Source organism: Heterocephalus glaber, unplaced genomic scaffold (genome assembly GCF_053883595.1).
Source record: "Heterocephalus glaber isolate CG9 unplaced genomic scaffold, H.glaber_assembly_v1.0 deba00001472, whole genome shotgun sequence".
NCBI classification, from domain to species: Eukaryota; Metazoa; Chordata; class Mammalia; order Rodentia; family Bathyergidae; genus Heterocephalus; species Heterocephalus glaber.
The window spans coordinates 27,127,198-27,146,881 of record NW_028258315.1 but is presented as its reverse complement, the minus strand read 5'-3'; the positions used below and the strand labels follow the sequence as shown (position 1 = coordinate 27,146,881).

Here is a 19,684-nt window from a genome sequence, read left to right as displayed (position 1 = left end):
GGACTGAACCAAAACAGTGACAGACAAATGAGAAAACATTGACTTCCACCCAAATACTTCCACCAACCACTTAGCCTCTGTTTCAAGCTTAGCAATATATTCAGTGGCACTGTATGTCAGAGGAGAGTGACTTCTACTGAATCCCAATAGGATGTTCAGTGGAAGGAGGGCACCATGTTGTTCCCGTTTAAGTGCCTAGGTGATCATCTGAATGGAAAGCTTAGGAGGAAAAACGGGATCAGCTTACTCTGTTAATCAGAATTGGTTTTCTTTCCTGGTGTTAAGCTCAGAGAACTGTAAGTACAGACTTCTTAGAAAGATCATTCATTCTCCTACAGGATTATTATTAGTTTATTATTGTGGCTTAAAAGGCAGGTAGAATATCTGCTATCATAGCTTCCCTGGCCATGAGAGAGAGATGCTAATGGACAAAAGTATTATTTCATGAGTAATGTCAACAGACAGCCGGCCTTGGAGAAGAGATCACATGTGAGAGAGGAGAGAGTCAAACATCGTCTCCAGTGTGACAAAGATGGCCAAGGTAGACTTTGAACCACCTGTTGGGAGAGGTTGCAATTTTGTAAGGCCATGCATTTCCCTGGATGACAATACATGCGTGTTAAGGTTTGTAGCCTTCCAGTTCTTAATATTTTCATCTTTTTAAAATGTGCTTAGGACAAAAAGTTTACCAAAAATATTTGACTTTTAGCCTTTTCAAGAACCATAGTCTTGCCCATACTGTTTACCTCATTTTTGTGTCTATTTGCTGTGGGTAAGTGTAAAACATAAATAATGTCTATACATGTTTCAAGTGTTTAATGAGTAATCAGCAAAATCTGCCAAGGAGTCCCTCTGGAGCCATATAAAGATTCTGGCTCCGAACAAACCAGAAGTGTTTGTCCACGTGGCAAATGATCTGTGTTAAATGTAAATCCTTTTTAGTGCTAACATCTGTGCTCATAAGTAGGTGTATTATGATGAAACATGTACTAATTCTGTCATCACTGTGATCTTTAAAAATCTGCATTTAGCAATTTAATGGAAGAACTAAGTTATTTTTTTTTTTTTGGTACTGGGGATCGAACTCGGGACCTTCCACTTGTGAGGCAGGCAGTGGAACCACTGAGCTAAATCCCCAGCCCTAAGTTGATTTTTTAAAATTTACCATAAACTGAGCAAAAGTAAATGCAATAATTTCAAGAGGTTTATGGCAAATTAATTTATGATATGGGTAAATCTTTCTGATATTTTTATTGCTCTTCAGTAAAGGAAGGCACAAGAAAGAAAATATCCAACTATTGTGTTATCTCAGTGTTGTGACTGCAGAAAATTGACAATGCTTCCCTATGTGAATTTATGGCTTAGTGTCAAAGCTTCATTCTTGGCTGCATGTTGAAAATGATTAAAGTTAATAGAGGAGATGAATTTTTTTTTTAAAGAAAAAAATTAAATGAGTACATATTTGTCATACATAATGATCACATTCATCATAAGGAATTTGTACCTTTACATATCTTCTTTTTTCCCCATTCCCTTCCCCTCCCTTCAACATTTCTTCCTCTCCCCATTTACACAAACTTTGTTTCCATTTTTTTCCTTCCATTCTTTTTTTTTGCTTTTCCCTTCCTTCCCTTCTCCCTCCCACTCCCTTGTTCCCCTTCCCATTTGAACGTTCTTCCTTCTTCCCAATATCTGTTCTCTATTTTGCTCCTTATATACCTTTTGGATGTCTCACACAAGAGAAACAATGTGATATTTAAACTTGTGTGCCTGATTTACTTCACTTAAGATTATGATCTCAAGGTGCATCCATTTACCTACAAATGACTCATTTATCCTTTTTTGTGGCAGACTATTACTCCATTGTATATAAATACATTTTATTCATCTGTTGAAGGGCATATGGGGTGTTTCCAAGACGTAGCTATTATAAATTGTGTTGCTATAAACATGAGTATGCATTTATCATTGTGGTATGATGCTTTTAACTCTTTCAGGAAGATACCTAGAAGGGGAATAACTGGGGCAAATGGAACCTCTAGTTTTAATTTTTTGAGGAATCTCCATAGTGGTCTTATCAATTTACATTCCAGCACCATTTATTAAGGAGGCTATCTTTCCTCCAGTGTATGTTTTTGGTTCCTTTGTTCAAAGGTCAAATAACTGTATGTGCCTGTGGATTTTTCTGCTTCCTCTATTCTGTTCCATTGATCCACGTGCCTGTTTTCTGCCAGTACCAAGCTGTTTTAATCACTGTACCTTTATAGTATAACTTCAGGTCTGGAGTTGTGATGCCACCTGCTTTGCTTGTTACCCAGGATTGCTTTTGCTTTTCTGATTCTGTATAAATTTTAGCACTGTTTTCTCTAGCTCTGAGAAATGACACTGGTATTCTAATTGGAAATACATTAAATCTAGGTATCAGTCTTGGAAGTATAGCCATTTTCATTATGTTATTTCTGTCTATCCAGAAACAGGGGTATTTTACCATTTTCTGATGTCTTCCTTGATTTATTTTTTCAGCCTGATATAATTTTCATTGTAGAAGTAATTATTTGGTGGTATTGTGAATGGCATTGTTTTCCTAATTGATTTTTCAGTGAGTTATTAGTGTATAGAAATGCGATAGATTTTTGTGTTTGTTTTACATCCTGCTACACTGCTGCTTTGGGGTATCAATTCTACAAGTCTTTTGGTAGAGTTTTTTAGGTCTTGTAAGTAAAGAATCATGTCATCTCCAAATAATACTTTTATTTCACCCTTTCCTATATACACCCTATTTATTTTTCTTTTCTAATTGCTCTAATAGTTATGCCTTATGTCTAGATGTCCCCCCAAAAGCCTCATGTGGTTATAGGTGGGGCTTTTCAGAGGAGGCTGGATCTAAAACATGTGATGCTGGGATTAAATATGTGATGCTGAGATCAAGGGTGTGACTACTAAATTAGTCCACTGATTGGTTTGGCATAGTTCTTGGTGTGGATAATAGGAAGGCCCAACCAGGGTGTGGGTGCTACCTACCCTAAAGGCATATAGCCTGGGTAAAATATAAGGGACAGAAACAGTGCTTGCTAACTTCCTTGCTACTTCACTGCTTTGTTGCCTTCCTGCCTTCTGCCCACCATGAACTGGTTTTTTTCCTCCTCTGTGATGTCCCTCTGCCATGCCACCATGCCTTGGAGCCCAATTATGAACTGAAACCTCGGCAAACTGTGAACTACAATAAACCTTTCCTCCTTAAACTCTGGGTGTAGAGTATTTTGTCTCAGCAACAAAAATGTAATTAAGACACTAATGTTTCAAGGGCTATGAAACAGGAGTGGTGATAAAGGACAACCTTGTCTTGTTCCTGAATTTAGAGGGAAGGCTTTCAGTTTTCCCCCATTTAATATAATATTGGTAGCAGGTTAATCATATATGGCTTATATCATATTGAGATAAAGACCTTCTATACCTATTTTCTTCAGGGTTATCATGAATGGATGTTGGATTTTGTCAAAGGCTTCTTCGGCATCCAGTGAGATGATTGCATGATTTTTTGTCCTTGCTTCTCTGTTTATGTGATAAATTACATTTATTGAGCTGCATATGTTGAATTATTCATGCATCCCTAGGATGAATCCTCCTTGATCATGGTGTTGATCTTTTTGATGGTTTGTAGCATTGTTTGCCACATCTTGTTAAGGATTTTTGCACCTATATTCATTAGAGAAACTGACCTATAGTTCTTTTTGGTTGGATCCTTCTCTGGTTTTGGAACTAAGAGAATATTAGCTTCCAAGAATGATTTTAGAAATACTCCTTCCCTCTCAATTTCATTAAAAGGGAGTACTGGTATTAGATCCTCCCTGAAGTTCTTTTAGAATGTGGCTGTGAATCTATCAGGTCCTAAGCTTTTCTTAGCCGGTAGTCTTTTACTATTGCTTCAGTTTCATTGCCTGTTGATGCACTGTTCAAGATTTTTAAAGTTTTCTTGGTTCAGTTTTGGCAATCCATATGTATTTAGGAATCCCTCCATTTCTTCTGAGCTTTCCAATTGTTTGGCATATATGTTTGTAAAATAGTTGCTAATAATTTTCTGGATTTTAGCAGTGCCCAGTGTGATTACACATTTTTCATTTGTAATTGCACTGATTTGTCTATTTCATTTATTCTTTCAAAGAACCACTTCCTTGATTCACTGATTCTTTGAAATTTTTTTTGTCTCCATTTCATTAATTTCTGCTCTGAGCTCTCTTTCTTGTACACACTCTGGGTTTGGATTGTTCTCTTTACCTAAGACTTTGAGGTGTATCATTAGGTTATCTGTGTTCATTCTATTTGTCTGATGTGGGCATTCACTGCTGTAGACTTCTCCTCATAGGACTGCTTTCATTGTGCCTCATAAGTTCTGGTTGATTGTACTGGCATTATCATTTAATTATTTCTTGCTTAATTTCCTCTGTAACCCGAGTGTGTTGTTTAATTTCCATATGTTTACATAGATTATGTGGGGGGGGTTGCTATTGATTTCTACTTTCATTGCAGTGATTTTTTTTTTCCTTTTTTTGGTACCAGGGATCGAACTAGGGTCCTTGCACTTGCACAGCAGGCAGAGAAACCACTGAGCTAAATCCCCGGCCCACACTGTGATCTTCTAATATGCATGGTACAATTTTGATTCTTTTGGATTTATTTAGGCATGCTTTATTAACTAGTATGTTGCCTATTTTGGAGATAGTATCATGCACGGCCAAAAAGAATGTGTATTCTATTGTTCAGTGGCACACTGCATATGTATGTATTAAGTCCATTTGTTTAAAGGTTTGGTTCAACTCTGCTATTTGTTGGTTTACCTAATTTGTCTATTTGTGATAGTGGGGTACTGGGGTCCCCCACTAAAACTGCACTGTTTATCTAATCTTTTATGTCCATTAGAGTGCAATGTGGCTTGGTGCATATATGTTTGTAACTGTTATCTCTTCCTGTTGAATAGTTCTGTCAACCAATATGTAATGTCCTTCTTTGCCTCTTTTGATCAGCTTTGGTTTCAAATCCACTTTGTTTGAAAAAAAGATAGTTATGCCTGTTTATTTTTTGCTTCCTGTTGTGTAGAATATTGTTTCCCATCCTTTGATTTTTAGTCTATGAATTTCTTTTTATGGTAAATGTTTCTTGTATACAGCATACTGTTGGATGTTGTTTCTTGATCCATTCAGCTAATCTGTTATGTTCTGGTTGCACCAGGGATCAAACTCAGGACCTTGTGCTTGCAAGGCAGGCAGCGGAACCACTGAGCTAAACCCCGGCCCCTAAAAAAATTGTTTTTAAAGATAATTTTGCAGGATTTAACAGTCTGGGTTGCAAGTTGTTTTCTTTAAGAGCTTCAAACACTTCATGCCATGCTCTCTGTGCCTTTAAGGTTTATGTTAAGAAATCTGTTAATTTTGGGCCAGGGATTTAGCTCAGTGGCACTGCGCCTGCCTCACAAGTAGCAAGGTCCTGAGTTCAATCCTCAGTGAAAAAAAAAAAAAATCTGTTAATTTTAAAAGGTTTTCCATTATAGGTAACTTGTTGCTTTTCTCTAGCAGCCTTCAAGACTCTGTTCTTGTGCTGTATTTCTGGCATGTTATTATGTGGCATGGTGTGGTTTTTTTTTTTATCATAGCTCTTTGGGGTTCTATATGCTTCACATATCTGTATGTTAAATTCTTTTTTCATGTCTGGAAAGTTTTCTAACATTACTGGTGTAAACAGGGTTTTTTAAATGCCCTTTGTGCTGATTTCTCCCTATTCCAATTACAGATATTCCTTTTTTTAACAACCTGTTTAATGACTGTTTGGACTTACAACCAAGGTGCACTGTTCAGACTTGCAATCTACCACTCAGACTTATGACCCATATTCAGACTTACAACACAGGAACATGAGCAGTAGTACAGTCTTATGGTAGCTTCTTCTACTTCTGTACTGTAATGTACATAGTATATACATTTCCTTACTTAACAAACAATTCATTTAATGACCGGTTATGGGAATAGAACTCAGTCATTAAATGAGCAATGTCCATACTCTTATATTAGTCCCCTCTGAGTTATCTAGGAGCTGTTGAATTATTTTTTTTGCCATGTTCACTTGTTTCTAAGGTATCTTTCATTAATTGATCATTGACTACAGCCCTGTCCTCTTAAGTCTGACACTCGGTCTTCACATTGGTCGCTTCTGCTACCCATACTTTCAATCACGATTTTAGTCTCCTGGGTTTTTGTTTGGAACTTTCTTATGGATTCTCATTCTTTTCTATGCTAGGCATTCGTGTTTTGCATCTTTTCTTTAGTGCCACTAGCTGTTTATTAGTGTCTTCTCTAGACTCACAGATCATTTCATTATGGTCATTATGTAATCAGTTATATCTTATTTAAATTTACCAAGCACCTTATAGAACTATTTTACCTCCATTGGTACCTTTTCAGACCTATCTGCTCTGTAGCTTATGATTTCCTCCCCCTCAATTCCTCTGTACCAATTTTGGGGGACTTGGGAGTTTCTGGATACATTTTGTTGCCTTGTCTTTTCATGTTTGTTTTTCATTTGCTTTTTGTGGTAGAGTTTGCAAATTCTTTGGCCCAGTGCCTTGTTCTTCAGGAGTGAGCCACAGCATTGTTTATGAACCCCCCCAGGCAATTCAGGTATTAGCATTAGAAAGAAAACCAATTGCTGGCCACCACTATATTACCTTGTCTATGGTAGTAAATTCAGCAACAATGACATCCAATGTCAATGGGATAATGACAAACTCTAGGAACCACTCATGAACAGCCTTTCATCAAGAGGACTCTGATTTTAGTGAAGATAATTAGGCACCCTTATATTGATCTATAGTAATTCAGAGCACTGATTTCTGCTAGATGTTGGCAGCAGTGTCAGAGCTCAAACATACCATTAGACAAAATGCCTTCTTCAACACCAGTCCTTCTGATGATCCCTCCCACTGAAACTGGCCTCCCACAACAGAATGAAGACTCCCACGATCTTCCTAGTGTGAGCCTGAGCCTCCCAGGGGATCCTAGGAGATCCCTATTTAGCTCTCACCCTCTCCAAACCTATCTCCCAAGGCTGTCTCTCACCTGGTCTCTGTGGAAGGGTATCCCTTCATTCCTAAAGTGAAACTCTCCTCCTGAGTGTTCGTTTCTTCTTCAATCAGATTGGACTATTGGTTGTCAACTCTGTTGCCGAGTTGTGGAGAACCCAAGGACTGAAGACAAGGTGCCTGGTTCCCAGTGCAGGGGGCCCTGGCAGGCAGCGGTGTCTCCAATTGCATGCTTTATGTCAAAGGTTATACTGATTATTCTGTGCCCTTTGAATTTCCTGATTAAATTTAGAATCAAATTGCCCATTTCTGAAAAAAATGTAGTTGCAATTTTGATAGGGACTGCATGTAATTCACGTATCAATTTGGAAAATATTGCTATCTTAACACTATCAAATGACTAGGTGTGGTGGTATGTGTCTGTAATCCTAGCACCTGGGAGGCTGAGGCAGGAGCACTGCCATGAGTTTGAGGCCAGCATGGGCTACATAGCAAGCTCAAGGACAGCCTGAATTACAGAACAAGACCATCTCCAAAAAAAATTTAATCTTAAAATCTAAGAACACAAGATGCCTTTTCATTTACTTAGTTTTCATTTCTTGCACAATGCTTTGTACCTCTCACGGTGCCACTTTGCACTTTAGGGGGTAAATTTATTCCCAAGAATTTTATTCTTTTTTGAAGCTACTGTAAATGGAATTGTCTGATTTCTTTTTCAAATTGTTCACAGCTAGTATACAGGAATGTACTGGGCTGGAGATGTAGCTTAGTGTTACATCACTTGCCTAGCATGCATACACAAGGCCCTAGATTCAATTCCTAGCTCTGGAGAAAGAAAAAAAAAAAAAGTGCACTGACTTTCATATATTGATTTCATATTTTGGAACCTTGCTAAACTTTTTAGCCCTCAGATACTATGAGGATTCTTTAGGACTTCCTATATATAAGGGATCATGCAAATCCCCCTCCCCAGATACACAGTCTTATTTCCTCCTTTGCAATGTTATCTTTTTTCTTGCTTAACGCGGGCAATACCTCTATTATAATGTTAAACAAAAAGTGTCATCCTCGTCTTATTCCAGATCCAAAAGAAAAAGCTTGCAGTCTTTCCCCTAATAAGTATGTCAGCCTTGAGTTTAAAGATGCCCTTTATCAGATCAAGCAACTCTCCTATGGACTTTTTTTATATCATGAGTGTTGAGTTTTGTCAAGATTTCCGTCTCTTAAGATTACCATGCTGCTCCCTCTTAAAGCTATTAATATGGTGTATTACATGTACACATTATAATATATATTGATTTTTATGTTTACTAACCTTCTTTTCCTGAAATTCTGTTGGTCATGGGGTATAATCTTTTCGGCATGTGGCTGAACTTTCTTTGCTAGCATTTGTTGAGGATTTTTGCATCTATATTTAAGAGGGACATTAGTTTTTACTTTTCTTATAGTATCCGTGGTCTGGCCTTGATATACAATATTTGCTTCACAGAAAGAGTTAGGAAGTGTTCCCTACTGGGTTTTTTTGAAGAGTTTGAGGGTTGGTGTTTTTTCTTTAAATTTTTTTTTTTGTACTGGGGATCAAACTCGGGTCCTTGTGTTTGAGCAGCAGGCGGCAAAACCACTGAGCTAAATCCCTGGCCCTTCTTTACATTATTTCACAGAGGCTAAGTGTGGTAGTGCACACCTACAATCCCAGCACCCGAGAGGCTAAGGCAGGAGGATTGCCCTAAGTTTGATGCCAGCCTAGGCCAATAGTAAGTTCAATGCCAGCCTGGACTATGTAGTTAGACCCTAGCTCAAAAAAAAAAACAGAAAAAACAAAAAAGAAAAAAAATATAGTTAATACTGTTGTCAGCTGTGGTGACACAGCACTCAGGAGGCAAAGGCAGGATGACTGCCACAAGTTTGAGGTCAGTGTGAGCAACATAGTAAGACGCTGTTTCAAAAAACAAAACAAAATTCATGTAGCTGGGGATTTAGCTCAGTGGTTCTGCTGGCTGCCTCCCAAGTGCAAGGTTCCGAGTTCAATCCCTGGTACAAAAAAAAAAAATCTTTTAGAAGTCAAGAGTGAAGTTATCTAGTCCTGAGTTTTTTCCTTTATCGCCTTTCAGATTTTCAACTTAAATCAACTTCTTACATTTGTTAATTTTAGGAATTTGTCCATTTCACCTAGGTTAACTTGTTACAATTGCTGACAGTATTTCCCAACTATTTTTATTTCTCTCAGGTTGGTAGTTATGTTCCCTCTTTCACTCTTGATTTTAGTAATATAAGTCTTTTTATCAGTTCAAAGTCTTATTAATTTTGATCATTCAACTTTTAGTTTTGATATTCTGAACTGTTTTTCTATATACTTCATATTTTTGTACTAACCTGTACTTTCTTTCTTCTGCTTCTTTTGCGGTTCACCTGTTTCTTCTTTTTCTCTTTGTAAGGTTGGAGCTTACGTTGCTTTGAAATTTATTTTTCTGGTGCAGGGCCTTACATATGCTACCCACATGCTCTCCCACTGAGCTACACCCCCCAGACTCATTCTTCTTAAAAGTGGACATTCAGGGGCCAGGGATTTAGCTCAGTGGTTTCGCCACCTGCTGCGCAAGCGCAAGGACCCGAGTTCGATATCCGGTACCAAAAAAAAAAAGGGCATTCAAAGCTATTATGTTCTGAACTACTTTCACTGCATTTCATAAATTGTTGTATGTTTTTTCATTCCATTCAAATATTTTTAATTTCTCTGTGATTCTCTTTGACCCATTATTCAGGAATATGTTGCTTAATTTGTTCTACTCTGAGTAAATTTTCCCAACTCTTTTCTGTTGTTATTCATTTCTAGTTTCTTTTACTCAGAGAACAGGTTCTGTATGATTTTAATCTTTTTTTTGGTACCAGGGATCGAACTTGGGTCCTTGCCCTGCGCAACAGGCGGTGAAACCATTGAGCTAAACCCCTGGCCCCTGTATGACTTTAATCTTTTTCAATCTTTGAAACTTTTTATGGGGTGGGGTGGGGGTGATAGGGTCTCGCTATGTAGTTAAGGCTGGCCCTGAACTCACAATGTAGCCCAGGCTGGCCTTGTCTTGTGGCAATCCTTCTGCCTCAGCCTCCCAAGAGCTGGGATTATAGGGAGGCTCCACTGTGCCTGGCTATTTGAAGTTTATTGACACTTGGTTTTTGGCTTGATATTCTGTGGAGAATGTCCCATATGCTCTTGAGAAAAACCTATATTCTGCTGTTGGGCTGAATATTCTAGTATATGTTTGTCAAGTTCAATTATTTTACATAGGTGCTCAAGTCCTCTATTTTCTTACTGATTGTTGTTCAGACCATTATTGGAAGTACGGTTTTGAAGCCTCCAGATATTATGGTTGAATTTTTTACTTCTCCCATGAATTCTACATCAAGTATTTTGGGGATATGTCAAGTATGTAAATACCTGTTAACCACCCCCTCCCCCAATCCCATGCTGGGAATTAAACTCAGGGCCTCACACAAGCTAGACAAGTGCTCTACCGCTGAAATACATCCCCAGCCCTGTACCTGTTACATATTGTGTTTTGTTTTCTTGGGGTTTTTTGTGTGTTTGTTTGAGCAGGGTCTCACTATGTAGCTCAGGCTGGCCTTGAACTCATAGCGATCCTCCTGCCTCAGCCTCCCGAGATTGAGGACTACAGTCATGCTGCCACTATGCCTGACCTACATGGATTGAGCTGTATATAAATTGTTGTTTCTAATGAAACAAAATTTTTTTCTTTTGGTACCAGGGATCGAACTCGGGACCTTGTGCTTGCAAGGCAGGAGGCAGAACCACTGAGCTAAATCCCCAGCCCCAAAATTTTTTTCTTAAAATTCTATTTTGTCTGATAATGGTATAGCTACTCAGGCTCCCTTTTGGATGTTTGCATGGAGTGCTTTTTCTAACCTTTACTTCAATCTATTTGACTTTGAATCCAAACTACTGTAAGGCTTAGTTCATAGACAGTAAGGCATTTAGATCAAACTTCTAAATCCATTCTGCCAATCTCACTGGAGATTTACCTCAGTGGTTCTACTGCCTGCCTTGGAAATGCAAGGACCCAAGTTTGATCCCTGATACCAAAAAAAAAAAAAGTTATCGAGACCATTCTGCCAATCTCTCATTTAGATAGCAGCTTTCCTTGAGGCACATTCAAAAAGATCTAGGGCTCTCAAGGTGGATTCTGAAAATTACCAGTTTAAACACATGTAGGAAACTGCTTATGAAAGAAACAAACAACTCGATTTTATTTCTGAATTCTGTCAGCAATCTGCCATGTCACCTAGAACCAGTTTCTTTTTATAATACAAACAAATAAACAAACAAAACTACAATAGACAATGCCAACATTTCAAGCAATTTGAAGCTGAGATACCCACAAAGTTGGAGACTCTCCACCATCCTGTGCTACACCTGCTGTGCTGGTGTGACTCACATGTAGAAGGCACTCACAGCAATGGTGCCAGCCCACCTGTACAAGGCACTGCTGGCCACCTACCCAGAACTCATTTCTTTCTCTGATGGCCTGCTTCGGTCTCTCCTGTTTGCCCTTTCCTCACAGCCAAATCAACTGGTGTATTAAGGTGAACTCATTCTTCTTTCCAGGAATTGCTTTAGAGAGATGGGAATCTTAGCTAGTCTGGGCCAATGAATTACGAAGGAATGTCTTTCTTGGGAGCTTATGGAAAAGGTTTTTTACTCTTAAAGAAGCATAAGGAAGTCTACCTTTCTGTTAAAAGTGCCTTCATGATGCCCGGAAAAACAGTCACTATCCTGAAATCACAAAAGGAATCAATTTGAGGAGAGCATGACAATGACAAAGAAAAGAAAGGAAGGTTCTGAGTCTTTAACATCTCTGAGCTCCTCCTGATTTACCACCTAGAAAACCTGCCCATCGTTGGACTTACTTTAAGAAACAAAACTCCATGGCACACGTTTGTAGTCCCAGCACTGGAGAGGCTGAGCCAGAAGGATCTCTGTAAGTTCAAACAAAGCCTGGGTTACATAGTGAGTTCAAAGCCAGCTTGAACTACATAGTGAGACCCTGTCTCAAGAAAAAAAAAAAGAAAGAAAGAAATCTCCATATAAAGGTAGCCTATATTAGGTTTCCCATTTCAACCAAAAAATTTTCTATAACAGGTTTTTTCTCAATATGATCAAAACAATAACCTTAACTTCTGTATTTTAATATTTTATTCAAAAGTTGTTTTAAACATCTGTAAAACATCAACCCCTCATTACTTTTTTAACATTATAAAACTTCGAGTGGTAGAAGAAACAAAAAATATGTAATGAGACTGATTATAATTCAGCAGTATAGTTATAGGAAAACTAAAAAACCCACCATCACCAAAAAAACCCAACCAACCAACCTATCAGGCATGTCTATGTTTTATTTTCCTTTAGGCAATAGTTCTTGAAAAACAACATTTTCAAAGAGTCAGCCCTTACAAACAGAGATAATCTTTCAAAAAATAAAATCCAGTATCTGGATTCTCAGGACTCACAAAACCAACTCAAATGTCTGGCTGTCAGCTAGTCACATCCCACTCAAACTGCTTCATATCACAAGTGATGATCAGTAGCTAACATCAGTAGGCAAATCCCAATTCCAAGGGTTACTAAAGACTACCATTGTCTTATTGCTGAATTGTACATAATGCATGTTTCTTTGGCAACTTTATCAATTAACACCATGGGATAATTATAATGGATTAGCTTAGCATTTCAAAATTTCATTATAATTATTTCAATGTAACTTCTAACAGATGTTAGAATAGGAAAGCCTCCAAACATGCCTAATGACCAAAAAGATATGCTAAAAAAAATTATCACCACTAAAAGCTTTTTAGTTGTATGTGCAAATATACAATTCAACTCAACTTTATCAAGTGAAAATATTACACTGTTAGCTCTAATTCCTCATCAGATCTTCTGTGATAAAGGACAAAACATAAACGTTGAAACTAACATTGGGATATCTGTCAATTTTTCTGGAAGGTTGTTTCGTATAAATTCAAAATGGCCTAAAATTAACCAGAATTTTATATGAATTCTTACTATATTTCAAAACTTATACTTTAAAATATTAATTTTATCTGTTCCATGGATTAAACCTATTGGAGGCTTATCAAATAACTAAGAAATTTAAGCAGAAGTTCAAGCCCAGAAGTTTAAGAAATCTTTTCTATACATAGCAAAATCACCAACTTCAATGGCTTCCACTAAAAATTATCACTCCAAAACTCATACAAAGTAAATTAAAATGGGTATGGCAGAAAGTGCAATCTGAAGCATGGTCACACAACACAATAAATGATAAAGGTTAGCTAGCAAAAATTCAAATAAGCATATATGTAAACAGTTGTATGCAAATTTTCATGAATAAAAAATTACTCATTTGGATCATTTTATGTACAGCTTGTTTACAATTTAAAACAAGTACAACTGAAAACATTTTAGTAAAAGCCACAATAAAATCAAATGAAACACTAAGTAACAGTCTTACAAACTGGTCTCTCTAAGGAATTTTTTAAAAGAATAGCAGAGTGATACTATTCTAAGAAATGCCCTCTTCCTGATCAATCATTTCTGTTTTAACTGAAAACACATCTGCCAGCATATGTTTTGGAATCTCTGAACCTCGGACTTTCAGGGCATAACAAGCATTCTCCACTTTGGCCAGGCTCTGTTTTAAGGTATACAGCTTCTTAGAAACCTCATAAGGCCCTGTGTTGCCAATGAATGAGAACCCATCATAAACCTGGCGTAAAAACTGGCTGACTTCAAACGGGGTGTCGATGTCCCCATTCCCCACACTGTTAATACACATCCGCATCAATTCTCCAGTTAAATCGGCCACTCCCAGGAGGTAATCAACAGGTGTGACTTTCAGGCTCCATGTGACCAGCTGCTTATCCTGTGTGTCAGAGGAGGGCTGGTATAAAACAAAAGCCAGACACACACACAAAAGAAAACATACTGTGAAAAAGTGAATACAGGAGGTACCACATTATGATAAAGTATAAAATCAAGAGCAGGTCAGTATTCTGCTCAACGTAAAACAATCTATTTTGCTTTTAAATCTTCTGTGATCCTGTTAAGAAGAACCAGTTCATGTCTTAGATAGGGAGCTGAAGCAGATGACTTAAAGATATTTTTTAATACTGCCGTCATAAAACTGTTTCCAACTTCACTTGACTAACTAAAAACATTCTTAAATAGGTCTAATGACTGCTGCACGACAAATGCTATTTAAATGACAACTATGTGCAAGGTCTCAAATTCGATCCCTAGTACCAAAAAACAAACAAAAAATAAATGACAACTATAAAGCCCTCCAAGTTTGTGATCCATTTATGCCTTCCTAAACCATTTAGTCCCTCTCTGCCTTCTCTACTCAGCACTGACCATTGCAATTTATTACTCTCTCTACTACATCCTCAATTCCCTAAGAGTCCTCTATTCACTACTGTACCTGCCCTGCAAAAACAGAATCTTGCCTGGTGTGGTGATGCACTTCTGTAATCCCAGCACTCAGGAGGCTGAGGCAGGAGGATCACCTTGAGTTCAAGGCCAGCCTGGACTACATAGTGAGTTCAAACCCAGCCTAGAATATACAGCAAGACCCTTTCTCAAAAAACAACAGCAACAAGGGCCAGGGATGTAGCTCAATGGCGCCACACCTGCCTGGCAAGTGAAAGGTCCTGAGTTCAACCCCCGGTTCTGCCAAAAAACAAAAGCAACAACAACAAAAAAACCAGACTCTTCAATGAATACTAAAATTAACTTATTAGTCCTTTATTTAAGTGACTGAATAGAACTTAGTTAAAAAACAATTAAAACTATGTGGCAGTTGTACTGATGCAAATTATCCATGAGTCCTTTTAGTCTTTAGCGGTTTTCTTTATAGCCTCTTCAAACACTATTCCAAAACATTACCATTCTCCTCAGGCTTTTCCTACCCAAACCTGTTCAGTGTCAGCAGACAATCTTGCCTAATTTCTTAGACCCCATCATTTGCCAGACCATCTGACACAATCTCTCTCAACTATCTTTAACGCTACCCAAAAGAACCATACTTATATCCACATCTGTCTTTACCTCCTATCATCCAGTCCTAGATCATGAACTGTCCCTCTTCTTGTTTGAGGCTAACTCTTCCAAATAACCTTGACCCATCTCCCACTCTTCTAGGACCTTCCTTCATTGGGTATATGCCTTTGGGCAAATTATTTCATCTCTCTAAACCTCAGTTTCCTCATCTATAAAATAGGATACCAGTATCTGCCTCTGGGGTTTATTTATAGATTGGCATAATGCCCAACACAATTCAATAAATGTTAGCTATTGTCTATATCATATTAACTCTTACGTCTCTACATCAATTTCTCTCTTCTCCCTGGGTTCCTTTTAGAGAGGAGATGCTTAAATTGATATGTCAAGCAGCAAAAAAACTGAAAAGGTGTGCAAGTCAGAACTGTGTAATATATTTGAAGATATAATGAAGTATTTCTTTTAAGTAAAGGTCAAAGTAAGGAGTTGTAAAGGTTGAGACTAGGAAAACAGAACCAAATGTCACACACAATAAGAAATTTGAACTTTACTTATTGTTTTTTGTTTTTTCTTATTTTTTTTTTGGTACCGGGGATTGAACTCAGGTCCTCGCACTTGCGCAGCAGGCAGCAAAACCACTGAGCTAAATCCCCAGCTTTACTTATTGTTAATGAAGAGTTGAGTAAGGAAATGGTAGCTGAATTTTGGTTGTATTAAATCACTCTGGTTGCTGTGCATCCAATACAAGAATCTTGAGATTGCTTGAACTCTTCAGAACCATCTGGTCCAGTGCCCTCATCAAGAGCATAGGAAATGAGGTCCAAAAAACAGTACAGGTTAAGATGGCTGCTAAAGGGCCGGGGATTTAGCTCAGTGGTTCCACCGCCTGCCTTGCAAGTGCAAGGTCCCAAGTTCAATCCCTGGAACAAAAAAAAAAAAAAAGATAGCTGCTAAAAAGCAACAATGGGTGGGTATCTAAGGCCTCATTCCCAATCATTCTGATACTTTAAAAATTGTAATATAAAAGTACCTGCTATGTTTTGTTTCTATTAATTATCAGAGAATTGGTATTTTTCAGAAAAGGTAGATTGTGATTGACTGTGGGTTAGGAGAGGTGCATTTCATGGGCCATTTATAAAAACAAACTTTGATTAAGCAAGTATTAACATTCTTTGTTACATCTGAAAAAGTTCCACTGTTACAAGCTTTTAAAGAAGGAAACATGAAAAAAATTAACAAATTTCAACTAATAAATTATCTAAATTATTAGTAAAGAGCCAGGCGTGGTGGTGCACACCTGTGATCCTAGCACTTGGGAAGCTGAAGCAGGAGGACCACCGCAAATTTGAAGCCAGCCTAGGCTACATAGTGAGTTCAAGGCCAGCCTGAACTACATAGTGAGACCCTGTCTCAAAAAATCAAAAAGAAAAAGAAAGAAATTTACTTAAACTACAATTTTTCAAGATGGACACTGAAGTTGTTAAGGGTAAAATATCATGACATTGTTAAATTCATGGTTTATCCAAAAATACTTAGACAAAGTAAGTACAGCAAAATGTTTAACAATTATTAAATTCCTATAGTGGGCATATGGGCATTCACTGTGCTTCTTTTCTTTACTTTTCTGTATGTTTGAAATTTTTCATAATAAAAATTTTTAGTTAAATTTAATGGTTTTGACAATAGTCTCAATAGGCAAGTCAGAGTGAATAAAGTGCTTTTTTTCCCCTATCAAAAATATTAAGGAATTTTACTTCTCAGAATGAATTTCATCCTTAATAAACTTCATACAATTTGAAAACTTGAGAGAGTACTTGACTTCTTTAAAGTAAGTTATATCTATTATGCTAAATTAGTCTTTTTATAATACGCTAACATTTTTTTTTTGGTACCAGGGATCGAACTTGGGTCCTTGCGCTTGCACAGCAGGTGGTGAAACCACTGAACTAAATCCCGAGCCCAATATGCTAACATTTTAGTTGATATTAAAGATATTTTTATTACTGCAGCTTCTTCCATCTTCTGCCTACCTACCCCGACTCTCTGAGTGGTACTAAATACCATTCAAATAACAGGTAGTGGTGCATGCCTATAATCCCAGTCCTCAGAAGGTTAAGGCAGGAGAATCACAAGTTCAAGGCCAGCCTGGGCTACACAGTGAATTCAAGGCTACACTGAAATTCTGGCTCAATAACCAATAATAATAGTAGAAAAAAATAAAGAAAGAAAAAATACATTAATTTTATCTTGAAGTATTACTGTATCTTACAAGGTATCAAACATCCCCAGTACTTGGGAAAAAAAAAAAAATCAATGCCCCCACTCTGTTGTCTGAATGTTATTACCTTGAAATTCAAAAGGAAAAAAATAGTATTTATCTAAAAGTGAATCTGCAAATGTTTCTCTTTTCTTAATTCAGAAGAGCTATGTAAATTTCAGATACAAGCATTATGATCTGAGTAAGTGCTTAATAGCTTTCACTATGTGAGATATACTCTGTAATAACTACTGAGGGCACTTAGGTGTCAAGTGTATACCTTGTCAAATTGTAAACCGCTAAGTCAAATCCTTTCAAATACCCTTGTGAGGTAGGCACCTACTGCAAAGGACCCTTCTAACATACTTGAGAAGCACCAGCAGGGTGGAAAAGGCCACAGGCTCCAACTCAAAATGCCCAGTTTCAAACCTTGGCTCTGCATACTGAGTCATATGGCTTTTGGTCAGTTATTCTCTAAAAGCCCACTTTTCTCTCTGTAAAGTAGGATGGTGATTCTTATCTCACAAGGTTAATAAAATAAAATGATAGTGCTTATAATGCTTTTAGGTAAAAGAATACTACTTTCCTCAACATACTTCTAGTTGCTCTTTTTCTATCCCTAACTAAAATATTTTAAAAGACCATTTCCCTAGTTAAGAATCTGAAACCAGGGCCGGGCCGGGGATTTAGCTCAGTGGTTTCGCCGCCTGCTGCACAAGCGCAAGGACCTGAGTTCGATCCCCAGTACCAAAAAAAAAAAGAATCTGAAACCACATGTTAAAAAGAACATTCCCACCCTCCCCCCAAAAAACCCTTTGTAAGAACATTCCCAACTCAATATTCTTAATACTTTTTTTTTTCGTGGTACTGGGGATCGAACTCAGGACCTTGTGCTTTCAGGCAGGCATGGTGCCATGAGCTAAATCCCCAGCCCAAGCCAAATCCCCAGTCCTCTTAATACTTTAAAGCAGTAAACTTCCTACAATCATTATGCTGTTATATAAATTACATAATAAATGTGAAATATGATTTTAAATTCTCACGGTCTTGTTTTCTTTTCCATTGTCCTCTGTTGTAAATATCAACTGTTTATTAATTTCATCCATACTGATTAATGACCGTGTTTTGATGAAGTGTTGAAAAGACACAGCTTCCACATATTCCTGCAGTCCTGAAAAACAAAACAAAACACTAAGAATGAGCACTAAATTTACAAGAATATCATAATAAAAATCTTCAAATTGATCATCATCTCAGCCAGAAGAGAGTGATGTGCCCACTACACCCTGTCACCTCCGTCTGTGAGCCAGTCAGTGTTCACACCTGACTGCCTGCCCTGTTCACTGCTGGATCGCTGTGCCCCATGTGTGCCTTGTAACCAACAGGCACAGAAACATGACTGCATGAGAGACATCTTTTTAAAAAAATCTATTAGCAATTAATACAAAGCACAACAGCTACAGTTTCACTGTGGGAAGCTGAAAAGGTTCTGGAGGTAGATGGAGGTCATGACTGCGCAATGTGAACGTACTTAATGCTGAAGAACGTACAATTAAATGGTTAAAATGAAAAATTATATATATTGCTAAGTTTTTATATTATTCAGCAGCACACTGTTGTAGAGGTAAATGACATTCTTGTTTAGTTGCCATATAATTTAATTTCATTAAAATGGATTTTTAAAAATATTCCAGCCAGGTGTGGAGGTACATGTCTATAATCCCAGCACTTGGGAGGCTAAAGCAGGAGGATCACAAGTTCGAGGCCAGCCTGTGCTACACAGTGAGTTCAAGATCACCCTAGACTACACACCAATACCCTGTCTCAAAAAAACTAAAAAAAAAAAAAAAATTCCAGTAGGAAAAGTAGTTTGGAATATTCCAAATAGGAAAAACACCACTTTGTTTTGTAACTGAGGTCCAGACTTAGAAGTTGGTTGTAATAGTTGCTTTTATTAACTCAAATTTAAACTATATTCACTGCTGGGCGTGTTGGAACACACCTGTAATCCCAGCACTCCTGAGGCTCAGGCAGGAGGATCACCATGATCTCCAGACCAGCCTGGGCTGTCCAATAAGCTCAAGGCCACCTGAACCACATAGCAAGACCCTATCTCAAGAAACCAAAACCAGGAAAGAAAAAAACTATTTTCCATGCTTTGATTTGACTCACGTAGAAAAAACAACTTTGTACAAGTAATGAATTTTGGACAATTTTTTTACCTTGATAAAGGAATGATATTTTACCATCTGTTATCCTCTAATTATCATCGTTGTTAAATATCATCCAT

At 37.6% G+C, this 19,684-nt stretch overlaps 1 protein-coding gene across 3 annotated transcripts in view; it reads right to left on the bottom strand.

The window, feature by feature from the left end:
• Window positions 1-12,457: 12,457 nt before the first annotated feature.
• The window catches only part of Tsnax (translin associated factor X), a 38,584-nt gene continuing 31,357 nt past the window's right edge, over window positions 12,458-19,684 (bottom strand). For 2 of the 3 annotated variants that reach the window (XM_021266417.2, XM_004854650.4), the window contains exons 5-6: window positions 18,438-18,565; window positions 12,458-14,019 (exon numbers count right to left, since the gene is read on the bottom strand). In XM_021266417.2, coding sequence (XP_021122076.1) covers window positions 13,642-14,019; window positions 18,438-18,565 — 506 coding nt within the window. In that variant the 3' untranslated portion in view covers window positions 12,458-13,641. The remainder of the gene's footprint in view (window positions 14,020-18,437; window positions 18,566-19,684) is intronic. The other variant, XM_004854651.4, reaches the window with a different exon arrangement.